The sequence below is a fragment of the Pelodiscus sinensis genome, chromosome 23 (genome assembly GCF_049634645.1).
Source record: "Pelodiscus sinensis isolate JC-2024 chromosome 23, ASM4963464v1, whole genome shotgun sequence".
Lineage (NCBI taxonomy): Eukaryota > Metazoa > Chordata > Testudines > Trionychidae > Pelodiscus > Pelodiscus sinensis.
In genome coordinates, this window is record NC_134733.1 from 19,447,409 (window position 1) to 19,465,702 (window position 18,294).

Consider the following 18,294-nt stretch of genomic DNA (forward strand, 5'->3'; position numbering starts at 1 on the left):
TATAAATGGAATTAATGCAAATATCTGGGACAACTTTAACATTGATTTCAATAGGATCTGAATTTGGCTCCAATATATATTAATAAAGCAAAATACATGGGGACACAATACAATTCACAACCTTTGTGGCAGGAGGATCTATATAACCAACACCTGACAAGGTAATACATTTGTCTTTTCTTTCAGAGAGAAAATGCAGCTACTATAACCTGCAATTTGTGAGGCAGTACCACCTACACGTGCTTTACAGGTATAAATTCCCATTTCATCAGTTGTGGTTTACTATTTTGCCATCATTCAGGGGAGGGGTGCGTTAATTGTCTAAAAGCGCTGTAATATAGGAAGGTCATTTATCTTAAAAACTTCCTGGAGATCATTTGTAGTACAACCCATCTGTTCTCATCACTGCCTGACAAGACAGAGCTAAACAAAGGAGGAAGAGAAAAAGAATACATATCTCTACGTAAATAAACTGTATCTATTTTGATTCAACTAGACCCATTGATTGCACCCTAAGACTGATCACTTAGGCCCACAACCTCAAAGGTAGTTAGGCATTTAACCCCCATTGAAGTCAAATGGCAATTAAATACCTAAAGACCTTTGCAGATTTCTGATGCCTTCTTACTGGTAGATTTCTGCTTGTCAGAACTCCCAGTGTTTTCTACTCCTGTTTCATGCTAAAACTATATGGTAATGTTCCATCCTGCTTTTCAGTTGGTTTAAGGATCAGAAGAACTTGCAGTTTGTAAACACTTTGCATTTATTTTAAACTTCAAAGTAAAAAATCTTCTTCTGATGTTAAAACCTGCAAAAATACCACACAAAATACAGTCCCAAGCAAGATAAAATCTTGTTTATGATCTCTAGCTTCTGCTGGTGCCATAAACAATGTTAAATTCACAATAATATGGCAACCAGCAGGAGATTCAGAAATGCCACTTTTAATTAAAACCTTTATTTTCAGGTACTGTTGACAGTTGGTAAATGCTTCTCACTAGGTGATCTCCTACTATATTTCTCTGAACAAAGTGAGGGAAGCTTTTCAAGGAAACAAAACCAAAACTTGTTGCTGGAAGTCTCTGTATGTTAGCAATTTTCCAAAGATGAATTACCCAGGGGACCATATGCCTTGAAAATTGCACACAGCAAGATCCTTCTGTGGCCTACACTATACGCTACATGTTGATGTTTGTTTAATGTATGACAGCGTGCCCAGTTTTCGTAGCAAGGACCTCCCTTTCTGAGGCAACTGTACAGACTCTCACTATGGAGGGTTTATATTTACATTTGGACAATTTGTCTGAGAACAAAGCCATTCTTAGATATATATGTGTTTATTTCCTGTAATGATCATAGGCAACCCAACCAGTCTTCTTAGGAAATGAAAAAAAGTGTAGTTTATTATCTCAAGGACTCCTGCTCACTGTAATAAGGATTGCAGTACAGTAGAAGATGGGATAATAATTTGATGAAAATTAGACTTTTAAACTGATTACTTCAAAAAGACAAAATCCTGATCTTTTATAAGGTTTATACTGTATAACTCTGACTTTGACAAGGAACATGATTTCAATGCCTGTAGATCTTTAGAGTTAGCTAATCCTGAATAACCTATCGTTAAATTTGCTTCAGTGCACAGAAAGCATAAGATCGATTCCTAGTAGTGAGAGATGTCATTAAATCAATAGCACATGTAGCTCATTGTTCTGATGTCTGACAAGAACTGCGAGTGGTCAGTTAACAAGATCTACTGACATGGAGACCTATCACACCAGGAATTTGTCCACTACAGAAGCATTCGGGGGTGGGGGAGAGGAAGGGGCGGCAGAGGAGAGAAAGATAACTAATTTGAGAGAAGCAAAAAGACTTATGACTGCATTGTTTGATATATCCTCTGGCTAGGCCCTGGCAGTAGATCATGTGTTTTATAAGGGATCCTCCATTATTCCTTTTTGGTTAATGGTAAAGAACTTGTCAGCCAGTTACCTGTATATGTATTTATATATAACAAAAGACAGATGGTAAATAAATGCTCTAGCTTTCTACTATAGGCTAAGGGAAGGGCAGGTTTAATGATTTAAGGGGCTTTTTCATGAATTCAGAAAGAAGATCTGTAAGAGCAGTTAGCACCCTATAACCACAAAGATAATAAGTACAGGGGTCTGAGTAAGTGAATTGAGTCAGGACTCCAGGTTTCTATTCCCAAGCTACCATTGACCCACTGTGTGGCTGTGCCGCAGTTACTCCTTCATGTCTCAGTTCTCCATTTGTAAAATGGAAATAACGACACTTCACAACTTTTATAGCAGGGATGGGAAACCTCATGCCCAGAGGCTGGATGTGGCCCCCTGCTTACATTTGCTTATCGGATAGTCAACTAGTTGATTAGTCTTTAACATCCCTAGTTATAACAAAGCACGGGACAGAAAATAAGGTTGGTCTTGTGAAGTAAAAGGGAATGAAGGATTTGAGTCAAGCAGCTCTGATGTGGTCTGAATGAAAGGAACAATCCTTAAGAAGTTACAGAAAGCTGTCATGATCCCTTGCAGCATATATTTATTGCCTCACCTATGTTCCCAAGATATTCATGGAAATATCTATCAAGCAGACACTCCTCAGGGTGAGCACTGCCTACCTGGTTTTGACCCTTTGATGGATCCTTCAGAAGTTAACAGAAGTTTTACCATTGACTTCAATGGAGGCAATTAAGATAAAATCCATAATATGATCTTGACTCAATATTGTGACAAGACTCTGAACTATTCCTATGGATTAAGTTTGTCTGCCTACCTTCAGATGTCATCAGGAGGGCACTAGACTTAACAGAGAAGATCCATACAATCCCTAGCTTACTTGTGATGTGAAACAATGAATGTCTTTTGGTCAGGAGATATCTGAACCTTCGAGTACGTGAGAGACAAGGTAAGTGAAATAATACCTTTTATTGGACTAGCTTCTGCTGGTGAAAGAGACAGAGGCTATGTCTACACTGCAGAGCTTTTCTGGGATACCAGAGTTTTCCCAGAAAAGCTCTGCCACGTCCAAGGAATGCATCTGCTTTTCTGAAAAAAAATTTGGAAAAGCAGACGTGGTTTTTTGGCATCCCTATGAACCTCGTTCTACAAGGAAGAAGGGATTTTCTGAAAGAGGGGTTTTTTTCCAACATTTGGCCCCATGTAGATGGGCCAAATGTTGGAAAAGCCTCTTTCAGAAGAAAAGTGGAGAAAGATATGCAAATTGTGATTCACAATTTGCATATCTTTTTCCGACTTTTCTTTGTAGTGTAGACATAGCCAAAGTGTTGGCACTTACCCAGCTCAGTGCACAGTTTCCTCCTTTAATTCTCTCCGTATTCTGTAGTCAGTCAATGAACTTAATACAATGCTAAAAATCAGGCAAGGTTTTAACTATTTTTTAAAAAGTTAAGATGATTGAAATGGGAATTCTAAATTAACAAACAGACACATCAAAGACAATTTTCCATTTTCACTTTTACCATATTTCCCCCTTCTCTATTTTTCTGCTGAAGTTTTCATTTTAGATGTTGGCATTGGGTGGTGAATCACACTGATAGACCCTTGACAGATAGTAATGATTTTGTTTTTCTAGGAGCTCCTATTTAATGTTTTAAAATTTTTGATTTTTCTCTGATCCCATTTTACACTCAGAGCTCTGTTCTTTTCTTGTTGCATGGCAAACTTTCATGTGTTTTATGGGTATACCTTGAACTTTTCACCCAGTATGGGATTCTATATTACATCTCCAACAGTAGATGCCACTAAATACAAATATATTACAATTAGGTAAACATCACTGACCATCATTTATGGACTATTCAACAAAGACATTTTTTGAATAATTAACCCAGCTTTTATCCTCCTTAGTTTATCACAGGAACCAGTTTTAAGAGAGAAGATAGTAGCCTTGTTGCCATCTTGTAGTGGGCAGGTGTTTTTAATATGTAGTTAATGAACAAGACTTTATGCACAGACCAATATATTAGTAAACATGTCATTACAGAGGTGTTCATATACAAGTTAATTTGCTGTGAAGATTTTCTTCCATTAGGAGCCCGGCTGGTTCAACAGGTTGTATAGGATCATCATTATCTGATTAAATTGTTGCATATACTCCAGTTCATTTGAATGAAATTCTGTTAAAATACACACAGTTTACAAATAATAGAATCTCAGAGTTACGAACTTCAGAGTTACAAATTGACCAGTCCACAACATACCTCATTTGGAACTGGAAGTACATAATCAGGCAGCAGTAGCAGCAGCAGAGAGAAAGGGAAAAAATCAAATATGATACAGTGCTGTGTTAAATGTAAACTACTAACAAAATAAAGGTTATTTTCTTCTGCATAGCAAAGTTTCAAAACTATATTAAGTCAATGTACAGTTGTAAACTTTTAAATGAACAACCACAACATTTTGTTCAGAGTTATGAACATTTCAAAGTTACCACCTCCATTTCTGAAATCCTCATTCCGTGGCTCTACTATTCTGATGAAAAATAGATTTGATTAAAGTATTTTCCCTGCTTCTCATAATACAATCTGAAATATCTATTTGTCTTCTAAAATGTTACCAGACAGGACCAGTGTGAAATCAATTCCTTGTAGTCAATTATTTCTTTACTCTGATTTGTACACAATATTTAAACTTAAAGCTCAGTGTGTCACGAAGAACTGCATGGGCAAGACCAAGGCTCAAGAGCTCAATCCAACTTTCACTGCACTCAAAGGTAAAACGTCCACTGACTTCAGTGGGTGTTGGATAAGGCCCCTGACTCTTTACACATTTATGTACCTTTTTATATGGTGGTGGCTTGCACAGTTTCCTTTTTAATGTTCTTGATTTTGGTTCTCTCTGGAAAAAACCCTCAAGAGCTTGAAAGCAGGTAGGAGAGTCTGGCCCAAGAATGGAGGCATGGTCACTTCATGGACCATAATCACATACTGGCCTGGAAAAGTTAAGGGAAAGTTAGGAATTAAACATTTTACATGAAATAAAAAGCACAGAGAATTATGATACAAGTGCCCTTGTATCTAAATTCTTGCATCATCACGTTAATTCTCATATATGAAAAATAGAGGATAATGTTCACGAGAAAAAGAAAGCAAAACTTACTTTTTTATTGCTCTCTATTCTTGTTAAAGAGTATATCTAAAGAATGATTTCATAACTTACTGGCAAGTATGACTATCTATGCTGACATTTCAAAGTACTATAGATTAGCATATACAATGACTTCCCAAAGTAATACATAGTTAAAACATGAAAAAACTACCACCACAACGGTAATTTAGATGCTGCTTCATGATAATATACAATTTATAATCCAATTATGATATACAGTAATACTTTATATTTTTATAAGCTCTCAGAGAATGTAACAGACTATGACACTGGCTCTGCAAGCACTTGTGCAAATGCTGTTTTTATGCACATTTTTAATAGTACCATTGGTGTCAATGGGAATTCTCACATTGCACACATATACAGCTGAAATAGGACCTAAAAAATGCACCTCACCCCACAGAAAATCAGCCACCTCTGGGTAAGTGTACCAGAAACAAGGAGAACCTACCCACAGCACAAGGTGAATTGGGAGAAGAAAATGGGAAATTCTGACCCAGGACTCAGGGGCAGACCCTGCCTCTTATGAAAAGGTCCTTAGGATCTCTAATGTCCATGCAGAGTGAACAAGACGTATGGGTAAAAGTTTCCTTAAAGAAACTAACAAAGTATCTGCATGGAAGTCAATTTATCCACTTCTGAAAAATGGAGTTGACCCTGTAATCAACAAGTATGATGTCTTTTGTGAACTATGAAAATCAGTATCTGGAAAACCATGAAAATCATACTACCAAAATCACGTGAGTACTGCTTTCTACAGACTGTGGGACTAGAATGGACACACATTTTGGACTCAAAAGTTTCTTAGCTACTATAAATGTTGATTGGCAGCTGGGAAGGAAAGGACTCTCTATATACAGATTAATTGAGGTATGACCTTACAGTCCTTTCACGTGCAAATCTCTAGCTGACTTTAACAGAGATCCATGCATAGAGAAAGCAATACAGAAATTTCTAAGCCAGTTATACCAGCAACTTCTGTGACATAGACACTTGTCTTCTGGTAACTGGATTATGGCCACCAAACCAATTTCACACAGGCCACTACCTACTTGGGCAGAATTCCAAGTGAGGATTTATAGGGGACAGGCTCTATACACCATTAGTAACCTTCTGGGCTATGAACATGTGGTAAGTGAAGGTATTAAAATCACTGTATTTGCACAAGCAAACACACTCAGGATATCTAAGTGGAATCTAAGTGATATCTCATGGAATGAGGTGTAACAGTTTACTCGCACTAAGGACTTCGTTTGAGTTAACATCTGACTGCCACGTGTAGCCGCAGGCAGTAAGTTCGGACTAAGGGGATTTAAAAATGGCGCCCGGACAGGAAGATGCAAATAAAGCCCGGGATATTTAAATCCCAGGCTTCATTTGCAACTTCGAATGCCTATATTAGTCTCCCTAGTTCGAATTAGGGGGCTAGTGTAGACATACCCTAACTTACATCCAAAAGAGTGTCATATTCTGACTGATACCAGCAGCCCTCTTTTCCTTTCCATGGTGTGGATCTTCACTTCTCTCTTTTTCTTTATGCAAAAGAGGCACTAGATAGCAGGATCCAAGTAAAGTGTATTGTCCTGTGTCTTGTTTAAAATACCGGTTAGCTGGTCTTTCTGCTCTGTTATATTCATATGCCTAACTAGAGGTTTGCTTTTAAACATATCTGTGCTACTTATTGTGCTACTTATCATGCTGGGAACTAAAATTAACAAAGATAGCAGTTGTTGCTAGCAGTGGCCATGTATTCCAGTGAGGTAGACAGCAATGTGGTTTGCCTGTCTAGCTTTTTCACAGTAAGTGCAATATTTTGGAACTGTAAATAATAAAAAAAAAAGATTGTCTTATATTAAATAATTTCTCTAAAAATTAAGAAGGGGTTCCATGACTTCTTGGATCCTTAAGAAGTCTAATTAATTATTTCTGGATGTTGTAATCTGATAAGGCACAGAATCATTTCTTTACCCAGCTACCATGAGGTTTGCCTATAACTGGAGTATCTGGGAGTGTTGGCATTGCTGTCCTTCTCATTTTCTTTACTTCAAGTCCAAAATGTAGTCTTACAACACTAGAGGGCCTAGGATGAACTGTTAATAGCTCACTCTCTCTACCTCATCCTGCTGCCTCTACAACTACCAGATTCTCAGACACAGAAGTCTGAAGAGGCTGTACAAACCACTAAGGACTATATTATCCAGGATTAGTGAATATAATTTAAAGTGAATTATAGGAGGCTTGCCTTTGCTGATACTTTTCTGTACAAAAAATCCACATTTAGAATAGAATCATGGAAGTGCACAAGAAGCATACTAATGACAGGAGAAAGGAAGAAGAAATATGTTTCGCAGAGTTCATAAGTCATAACATAGTAATATTGAAGACTTGCAGTTATAAATGAAATACTCTGTTGATGTTTGAAAATATTATTCTGTACTAACATATGGGCGGACATTGGTGAGGTCTAGAGCTCACTAAAAGTGAAGACTTGGCACACATTTTGCAGAGATTTTGACCTTTCACCCTACCTATGGCAGCTCCCTTCACCTTGGCTTTACCTCAGAGATTGCAGCATTTTCAAAACATTGCTGTCCGCTTTCTCAAAATGTACAAATAAATCTGATCCCCATCACTCCTCACCCTCGGACAACACTCCTGGTACTCCATTCATTTTAGGGTTCAGTTCAATAGTAACTTTCTTTTCAGCATTCTCCATAGATTGTGTTTCAGTCTGCCTTAAAATCCCCACTTCTTCTCACTCCCCATTCCAGCAGCTCATCTAGCACAACCCTCCTCTTTGACCTTAAGACAACCACTCTTCTTTTACTGAGACAGTCTAATTCTGGCACTATTGCCATTTAGAACAAGCTTCCCATATAATGATGTCTTATTGACACAATGGGCCTGATTTTCATTTACACAGTAGAATGCAAAGGGACCCTAAAGTGGGTTGAAATGCAGTGCCCAGCAGTTTTAAGTGGCTTCAGTGTAAATGAGAATCAGGTTCAATCTGTTTTCAAATCTTAACTGAAAACTTCTCACTTATTCCTTGCCTATATCTGCAATTTTCTTTCCCCTTCTGTTAGTTATTTAACTTTGTATTATTTAACTTTTTTTACACCTTTTGGGAGAGACTTTGCTTGAAAAACACCATACAAAATGAAGTGCTGTGCTGTATAATTGGGATTAATAACCGTAATAAAATTGGTGTATGCTTTTACAGCAGTCACCAAGGTGCTGTGTAAACAGAGGGTAACTGCATCTGCCATTTAAGCAGTTACATTTTGGCTTAGATAAGAAACACCACAAATAAAAGACTTTCAGGAAAGAAAGTTATTTGCCCCTTTTATTGCCTGCAAAATGCCTGGAGAGTTTCAAAGCAACAAGAACTATTATAAAAGTGAGTGGGAAATGAAATAAAAACGTTTTGTTGCCTTAGAAACAGTCCTATTCTTCTTACTTTTTCTTTGTGACATATTAGCCTTCTGTATGTTTTGGCACCAGAAAACATATTAAAACAAGGCAGGGGGGAAGGGAAGTGTTAGTTCTTTTTGCAGAGACTGGGAATTTCTCTGCATATTGAAACTTATACCTGAAGGAATGAGTTACACTGTAAAAAAAAAAAAAAGAGCAAGAAAACAAAACGAAGATTCTTAAATATTCAAAGTAATTCTGCGTAGAGCAATTAATCCTGAAAATTTCCTACCATTGGAGAATGTAAAGACTCCAGAGCAGTTTTCTGGCTGCAGATGGAAGGGGTTCTCATTGATATCAATGGAAGTGCTATGCTTGGTGCATATCAAAAGCCAAAATATGGCTCCAAATGTATTCTTGCAAAACAGAACAAAGCCCACTGGGACCGCGGACAATGAATTTTTCTCTGCCCAGACAAATATTTCTTTAGGATATGAGAACTGTAAAATAAGTTTAAAATGGTTTCTGGACCAGTAAGTAGACAAAACTTTATCTGTATTACAAATTCATACAGAGATTGTATACACAAAGTAGTGGAATATTGCAATGTCTTTAAACTGGTGAGAAAATGGCACTGGCTGCCCTAGAAATGGAGCCGGCTCCCTCATGGGGAAGTCTGGATAAGGGCCACGGGGAAAGTAGGGAGGAAGGTTGGGTCCTGTGGTGGCTTAGGGGATAGGGTGTTTGCCTGGGGAACACAGGGTGGTAAAGTAGCACTTTAAAGACTAAATGATTACAAGAGGCTGAAGAGAACCATTAGTTTTCTCTTGGAAAGGAAGATGACCAACACCTGTTACAGACTCACTCAGCTATCCCTCTTAAGCTTATCTACTCACTGTCTCTTTTTTTTCTTCCTCCCCTCCATTTTTTTTCCTTCTTCCCCTTTCCCCCCATCCCTCCTTCCCTTATTTTGGATCTGGAATTCCAACACTCCTGTCATCTGAAGAAGTGGGCTGTGCCCACAAAAGCTCATGATACCATCTACATATTTTGTTAGTCTTTAAGATGCTACTAAACTATTTGTTGTTTTTTAAGTTTTTCCTGTTACAGACTAACTTGGCTACCTCTCTGAAGCTGATATAAAGTCACTTCTGGTGTGAAGTACAGAACCACACAATAATTTGGGGTTGGAAATGAAGAACACTCCATGAAATTCAAATTACAGGGGGAATTTAGGTAGGCAGGATGTTATTACCGACGCTGGAATGTGGCCAGGACACCTGGGTTAACACCCTATTCTCAGAAGTGCTGTGAGACTCTTAATAATCTATTCTAAAGATAAGAAACATTTTAAAAATCAAATTGACCAGTTCAGCACCTAAGCTATGGTTTTAATTATCCCTTTTAAGAATGAATCCATGCATGGAAAGAAAGATGTACTTATAACACAGAAAGTCAGGAAAAATGGCTTTCCAAACCAGTCCCCAGAAAGAAGTATAAAATACAGCACAGCACCATGTGGCAATGTAACACAGCATTAAAGAGTATTCTTCTAACACTGTGTGATCCTGAAACATGTGCACACAGATTTCCTATTACCTGGAAAGAAATGTCCTTTCACTTATATGTCAGAATGATTGTAGAAAGAGAGAGGCAAAGCAGCTGAAAGTATTTATGGAAAGAGAAAATTAGGGATGATGTTTTGGTAGGGGTCTTGTACTGACCACCAAATCAAGATGAGGAGGTGCATAAGACATTTTTGGAACAAATATCCAATTCACAAGACCTGGTAGCATGGAATGAAAGTAAGTACCCAGACATCTATTGGAAAAGTAATATGACAAAACACAAAATTTCCAATAAGCTCTTGGAATACACTGAGGACAATCTTTTCTTTCAGAAAGCAGAGAAACTAACCAGGGGACCACCATTTTAGATTTCATTCTGACCAATGGGGAGGAATTGGTTTAGAATCTGAAGGTGGAAAGCAATTCAGATGAAAGTGATAATAGATTTCATGATTCTAAGGAAAGGAAGGAGCAAGAGCAGCAGAATAAGGATAATGGACTTCAAAAAAAGATTAGCAAACTTAGATGATAGGTAGCTAAGGTCCCCTGGCAAGAAAATCTAAGGAGTACAGGAGATTCTCAAGGAGGCAATACTGAAGACACAGCTGCAAATCCCAATGTGAAGTAAAGATAGGAAGTATATAATAAAAGGTCAATAGAACGCCATCAAGAGCTCCTTAATGACCTAAAAGTCATAATAGAGTCCACAAAAAGTGGAAAATTGACAAATTATTAAGGTGAAGTACAAAAGAATAACACAAGCATGTAATAACTCACACCTACCAAGGTACATAAAAGCCAATAAGAAGAGGTTCTTTAATACATAAAGAGAAAGATGAAGGAAAGTGTCTTCCACTCCTCTATTTAGTAGGGAAGGAGAGTGAACAGTTAATGACAAGATGACTGAGATGTTTAATGTCTGTTTTGCTTCAGTCTTCCGTAAAAAGGTTAATACTGACAAGATACTCAACATAATTAATACTAACAACAAAGGAGAATGAACATAAGCCACAACAGGTAAAGAACAGCTTAAAGAATAGTTAGATAAGTTAGATGTATTCAAGTTAGCAGGTCCTGATGAAATTCATCCGAGGGTACTTAAGAAACTAGCTGAAGCAATCTTGGAATCTTTAGCTACTGTCTTAATGAAATCATGGAGGACAGGTTAGGTCCCATAAGACTGGAGATGGGCAAACTTAGTGTCTATCTTTAAAAGGGTGAACAAAGAAAACTTGGGGAGTTTAGCCTAACTGATACCTGGGAAGATAATGGAGCAAATTATTAAACAATCTGTTAGGAAGCACCTGGCGGACACCAGGGTTAAAAGTAATAGCCAGAATGAATATTTTAAGCCATATCCAAAAGTACTGCTCCCTGCTGCCAAGTCATGGAACTCAGGGTACGTCTACAATAGCCCCCTAGTTCGAACTAGGGAGGCTAATAAGGGCGACCAAAATTGCTAATGAAGCATGGGATTTAAATATCCCGCGCTTGATTAGCATATTCCCGTCCGGTCGCCATTTTGGAAACTGACTAGCCCGAAGGTTAAACAGGTTAGTTTCCAGGTTAAACTAACCTGTTTAACAGTTAATTCACATTAAGGGGTTTATCTCGGAATTGCGCTTCTCTGCTGCGTGTAGATGCGGGCAGTTACTTCGGGCTAGTCAGTTTCCAAAATGGCGACCGGCTGGGAATATGCTAATCAAGCATGGGATATTTATATCCTGCACTTTATTAGCAATTTCGGTAGCCCTCATTAGCCTCCCTAGTTCGAACTAGGGGGCCAGTGTAGACGTACCCTCCAAGTCAGAACCCAACAAGCAGACATATGGTTACAAGGCAAAATAAAAAGAAGAAACAAACACAGCAACATACCCTCTCCCTTGCCTTAGAATTCAGATTGATAAGCAACTATAAAGGCCAAGGCTTAGCAGCCAAACTTCAACCACCATATAATCAGGAGAAAATGCACAATCCTCTGATATTTTAGTTGTTTGGGCTGGGTCCTTCATAATGCAGATTTCTTATTTCCTTTATAGAAAAATTCACATTTAACACCAAAAGGTGAGGCAGTTGGGCATTTACATTAATAAAGAAGATTAAATTGTACCTTGCCCTGCAGTGTCATACTGAGGAGTGGAGAACACAGGAGGCTTACCCCGTATCCCAGGATATGCCCTTAGGTGCCTTGTAGAATGCTGTCATAAGCACTCCCTGACAGATGGAGTGGCTGGCTAGAGTGCCAGTGGTATGCCAGGGACCTCAGCTAGGCTGGGCACAGTCAGGCCACACCCTAAGCACCTGCTACAGAGGAAAAGTTCTTCTTGCTGGTTTCCAGAAAACCTGTAAGAGCTGCTGTTATGTAAACTCCACTGGATGTCCCAGAATCATTCTTTCAGTGTCAGGGCAGGCGGTATGACTTGAACCTGTACTTGAACCTGTAGAGCTACAACTCTATCTTGGTCTTCAACATTCTTGCTAAAGTAGAAAACAGGATGTGGGCCTTTACTATGTTGATGGAAGTTATACACACAAATTTAGGAGAGAGAAAATACTTGTGTATTCTTTTGATGATGCAATGGGCAATCACTCATTGCCGAGTATGATCATCTTCCATGGGAGTTGAGGACCCTCAGGTGGCTGATAAAGCCAATCCTTGAACCACAAGTTCTATTACAGTGGGAACAGATATTTCCAGGTACAGCAGGGCTGTGTCTACATTGGCATTCCTTTCCGGAAAAGGGATGCTAATGAGACACTTCGGAATTGCAAATCCGCGGGGGATTTAAATATCCCCCGCGGCATTTGCATTTACATGGCTGCCGCTTTTTTCCGGCTCGGGGTTTTTGTCGGAGAAAAGCGCCAGTGTAGACGCGATTTTCCGGAAAATAAGCCCTTTTCCGGAAGATCCCTTATTCCTAGGGAAGTTGCTGACGGATGATCATTGTCTCAATACTGGTGGACTTTGCCTCTTCTAGAACACTGATGTTAGCGTGCCTATCCTCCCTTTTGATCTTCAAGATCTTGCAGAGGCAGTGGTGGTGATAACTCTCAAGGACTTTCAAGTAATGTCCAGCTCAGACAATGTTAGATTTCTACATAAATATCTGCCTTGGATGACAGAAAACTTCCAAGGTAGAGAAAATGATTGACACTCTCCAGTATTTCTCCATTGATTTTAATAGATGGGTCACATAGTGCCTAATTTGGAGAGGGCTGATGGAACACTTTGGTTTTCTTGATGTTGAGGGTGAGACCAAGACATGTATAAGCATCAGCAAACACATTCAAGATAGCCTGAAGATCTTTCTCAGAGTGGGCAAACACTGCATTGTCATCATCATACTGAAGATCCACTGCTAAGCCTAAACAGCTTTCCATCCATTCTGTACATGATTTCAATGCCAGCTGGGAGCTTCCCAGCAATTAGGTTGAAAGTGATGGCTATCAAGACTGCAAACATGGTTGGGGTGATGACACAGCCCTGTGTGACTCCTGCTTTTACTCTGAAAGGTTCACTCTGGGAGCCAGTGCTGCTCAGAACAGTCGCTTTCATGTTATCATGAAGCAACTTTAGGACATTCATGTATTTATCAGGATATCCAAACTTCGAAAGTACAGTCCAAAGGGCACAGTGATTCATTGAGTCAAAGGCTTTAGTTAGATCAATAAAAGCCATGTACAGTGGTTGGTTTTGCTCCTGACACTCCTCTTGCAGCTGCAATGAAGATTATATCCGCAGTTCCGTGGCATGGTCAGAAGCCTCTCTGTGACTCTAGTAAAATTTCATCTGACAGGCAGAAGACTGGTTGCAAGGACCCATTCCAGAACTTTACCTGCAACAGCAAGGAGAGAGATACCATAATAATTTCCAAAGTCTGTTTTATCCCCCTTTTTAGAGGGTGACTATCAAGGCATCCCTCATTTCACTGGGTATCTCCTCCTTTATCCAGATTTTAAGGATAAAGGAGCTAAGCTTCCGAGTTAACTCTGGCCAATCATCTTTAAAGATTTTAGCGGGTATCCCATCTAGACTGCCTGCCTTGTTGTTCTTAATCTTCTTGATGGCATTGTATACCTCATACAAAATGGGAGGGTCTCCGAGTTCATCCCTAGAAGGTCATTAGGGGATTTGCTCAAGAACTTCATCATGGAATTATGATTAAGGGCGAAAATTAAGGGCTTCATTGTGCTTCAAAAGTGCAGTTCCATCCTTTGACCGAAGGGGGTTCATGCCATAACAAGCTGGCCTATAAACAGTCTTAATAGCACTAAAGAAACCATGTGTATTATGGGTATCCACAAAATGTTGGTGTTCTTGCACTGTCTCAGAACACCATTTGTTCTTGAGTCCTCTGGTTTTACGCTGGACTTCCGCCTTTGCCTTAGCATGGGATTCTCTCTTTGTCTTGCAATTTATATAATTCTGTCAAGCTCTAAATGCTATTCTCTTCTCATTCATGAGTTGCTCAACTTCAACATCATTCTCATCAAACCAGTCCTGATGCTGTCTGGTGTGGCAGCCAATGGTTTCCTCACAGGTATTGATGATTGCTGCTTTCAGCTGGCTCTAAAGTTCTGCAATTTTTTCTGGAAACTCTGATGGAAACTTTTCTTCTAAAACTGCTTGGAAGTGGTCACACTTAATGGGGTCCTTCAGATCTTGAATCTTCAGCTTGCACCTGATCTGTTTAGTTTGCAGCCTCCATTTGGGGGTGATCTTAATTTTAATTGCAGATTGAATGAGGCAATGATCAGCAATCATCAGCACTTGTCATTGCTCTTGTGAGTATTACGTAACTACGATCTTGAACACAAACTAAGACATAATTGAGAAGATGCCAGTGCTTTGAACATGGGTGTCTCTAAGATGTTTTGAACTTTTTGTTGAAAAAGGGTGTTTGTGATAAGTTCTTGTTCAGCACACTTGGTCAGGAGCTGGATTCCATCTTAGTTGCTTTTCCCAACTCCTTCTTTCCTGATTGTTCTTTTCCACAGGTCTGAGTCTCATCTAATGCATACATTGAAATCTCCCAGAAGAATGATCTTATCTTCTTTAGAGGTCTCTGATAAAATGATTTCCAGCTGAGAGTAGAAATCTTCCTTTACATCCTCACTGATGTCCATTGTTGGTGCATAGGTGCTCACAATGGTTACCTGTTGTTTTCTGGTGAGCCTCAGTCAGAGTATCATAAGCTGCTCATTGATGCCTACTGGCAGGTCAGAGAGGCACCTTACAAGCTTGTTCTTAATAGCAAAGCCTACTCCATACACTCGAGCTTCATCTAAAGATTTTCCCTTCCAGAAGTAGGTGTATCCTCCTTTCTCCTCCCTCACCTGTCCTTCATCAGCTCTTCTAGTTTCGGACAAGACAACAATATTGACGTTAAAACAATTCAATTCAGGAACAATGATAGCTGTATGTTGCTCTGGTCGGTCACTGTTTGAGTTGTCCATCAGGGTATGTATGTTCCAGGTTCCAAAGTTGAAACATTTCTTACATTTTGGATCACTGGGGTGGAGATTCTGCTTCATGTGGCTATCCAGCCAGGAGGAAAGAGGCAAGACTATTTGAGGGCACTTTTTCTAGCCCGCTCCCCATGTCGGGTGAGCAGAGTGGGTCCTAAAGAGGACTGCTCAGTCTTGGGTGCAGCAGCCGAGATGCTTGACCAGCCTCAGTCCTCGAGCAAGAAGACTGAATCACATACCTATTGCCTATGTGTTGGTCTGTGGCTAGGAACTTCTGGATCTCGCTGTCCTGTTCCCGTCACCACTCGCCGATTGCCACAGCTTTTTTGACTTGTACAAGTGTTGTTTTCCCCAAACCTGGAAGATGCCTATGCGGGACTTCTTTTAAAGTGGAGAGACTGGTGCACAACAGTCACCACACTGTCCTTGACAGAGAGAGGGCTTGAAACCAATAGCATGTACACTACAACGATTGGAGATCCAGTATCTGCAGCCTTCATCCGCCTTCACAGCCACTGTATCATTACAAAACAGTTTCAACTCCATTGTGCAGTTCTCCTCTGTCTGCTCTCCTGTTGAGGACTTCTTGGATCACACTTTATCTGGAACCTCGCCCATGACCATTCTGCCATGGGTGGCCCTAAGAAAGTACATAACTCCAGACAACGTTGCTTTCAGGGGTCACTGGAACATGCCTTTGTACCACTACATGATCATCCATGGAGATGGTATTCTTGTACTCTTAAAGCAGATGTAAGACTTGAGAGACCAAATTTTCAGCTTGGTTTCAAAGCAGCCGTTGTTCGTACAATACTCCACAGATGAACATGTAAAGCAGAAAATTAAGCATTTATAACAATTTGTTTACTTGCAGTATAATATTCAACTACAAGGGGTCTTTGTGTGACCCTGGTAAAGAAGAGAACACAATCTGTATGCAAGCCTATTTGTTTTGTCTGCATACTGGAATAAACAACCCTTGATTAGAAAGATCTGTGATATAACGCTCCACAGTAGCCCCCACTTTTTTCATAGATTCCTAGGTTTCAAGGTCAGAAAGTACCACTGTGATAGAGGCCAGGTCTACATTAGATAAGCTGAAATTAAGATACACAACTCCAGCCATGCTAATTGCGTAGCTGGGGTCAATGTGTCTTGATTCGAACTTTGTTGCTGTCCCCGCAGTGGGAGGTCAACAGGAGAAATGCTCCTATTTACTTCCCTTACTCAATGTGAGGATTAGGAATAATGGCACCTATTGGGGTATCTCCACTGTTCAATTTAGTGGGTCCTTGCTAGACCTACTAAATCAAACGCCAGAAGATTGATCTCCATAGCATCCATCTGTGTGTAACTATAGATGTGGTCCTAATCTGACCTCCACTATAACAAAGGCCAAGGGACCTCCACCCATGGCATAACTTTTGGAAAAACATCCAATCTTGATTTAAAAATACTCAGAGATGGAGAATCTACCATGACCTTTGATTAGTTGTACCAATGGTTAATTACTCTAACTGTTAAAAATTTAGATCTTATTTCCAGTCTGAATTTGCTAGCTTCAACTTCCAGCCATTGGATTGTGATAGAGCTTTCTCTTCTAGAGGGAAGAGCCCATTATTAAATTTGTTTCCCATGTACGTTCTTATAGGTACTGTAATCAGGTCACCCTTTAGCCTTCTCTTGGTTAAGACTGATCTCTTGGAGTCATTACAGAAGCACTTTTTTTTATCCTTTAATCATTCTTTTCTGAACCCTCTCTAATGAATCAACATCCTTCCTGAATTGTAGCCAATACTGAACATGGTAGCAGGCACACCAAAGGCAGATACAAAGGTAAAACAATCTCCTTACTCCTATTTAAAATGTTTATACATTCAATGATTATATTTGCCTTTTTGTAAGCACTGTTAAACTGGGAGCTCATGTCCAGTTGTTTATCCACCACAACTCCCAAATCTTATTCCAAGTCACTGTTTCCCAGGATAGACTCCCCCATTCTGTGTATGTGGCCTATGTTCTTTGTTCCTGGATGTGTGCATTTACATTTAACCATATTAAAACACATGTTGTTTGCTTGCACCCAGTATACAAAGTGATCCAGATCACTCTGTATCAGTGACCTGTCCTCCTCATAATTTACAACTCCCCCAGTTTTGGGGTCATTTGCTAACTTTATCTGTGATGATTTTATGTTTTCTTCCAGGTCATTTCTAAACAGTTAGAGACCATATCTAAAAATTCAGCTTTGAGTATTATAAAAACTTAGACTTGACAAAGAGACAGAAAGATAGAGTAGGTTCTCATGTGGTCTCCCATTCTGCATTATCAGAGTATCTTCCAAGAATTTAAAATTATCATTCCTATCTACCATGCTAAAATTAACATGTTAAATGCTTTTCCAATCTTATGCATCAATAAAAGTGTGTTCTCTCCAGTTATGGAGAAGCTGTAAAACTTTAATTCTGACAGTATATCTGTCAAAGTACACAAATATTTAATATTCCCCCCCAAATGCAGCAGTTCTGCTTTTAAATAACATGCATCATAGCTTGTCTCTAAAATAACATTTAAAATATCACTGAGGTTGTGATAGCTTTTAGAGCAATGTACAAATACCAAGAACTAGCATTTTACATGTTGAAGAACTACCCCAACACATTAAAAAAGTTTTTTAATTCAAGGAACAATCTTTA

At 39.2% G+C, this 18,294-nt stretch overlaps 1 protein-coding gene across 1 annotated transcript in view; it reads right to left on the reverse strand.

Annotated features, from left to right (window-relative positions):
* Nucleotides 1-3,938: 3,938 nt before the first annotated feature.
* The window catches only part of MORN1 (MORN repeat containing 1), a 190,941-nt gene continuing 176,585 nt past the window's right edge, over nt 3,939-18,294 (reverse strand). The window contains 2 exon segments of the mRNA XM_075906074.1: nt 3,939-4,884; nt 4,886-4,971. Of these exon segments, the coding sequence (XP_075762189.1) occupies nt 4,822-4,884; nt 4,886-4,971 (149 nt within the window). The 3' untranslated portion in view covers nt 3,939-4,821.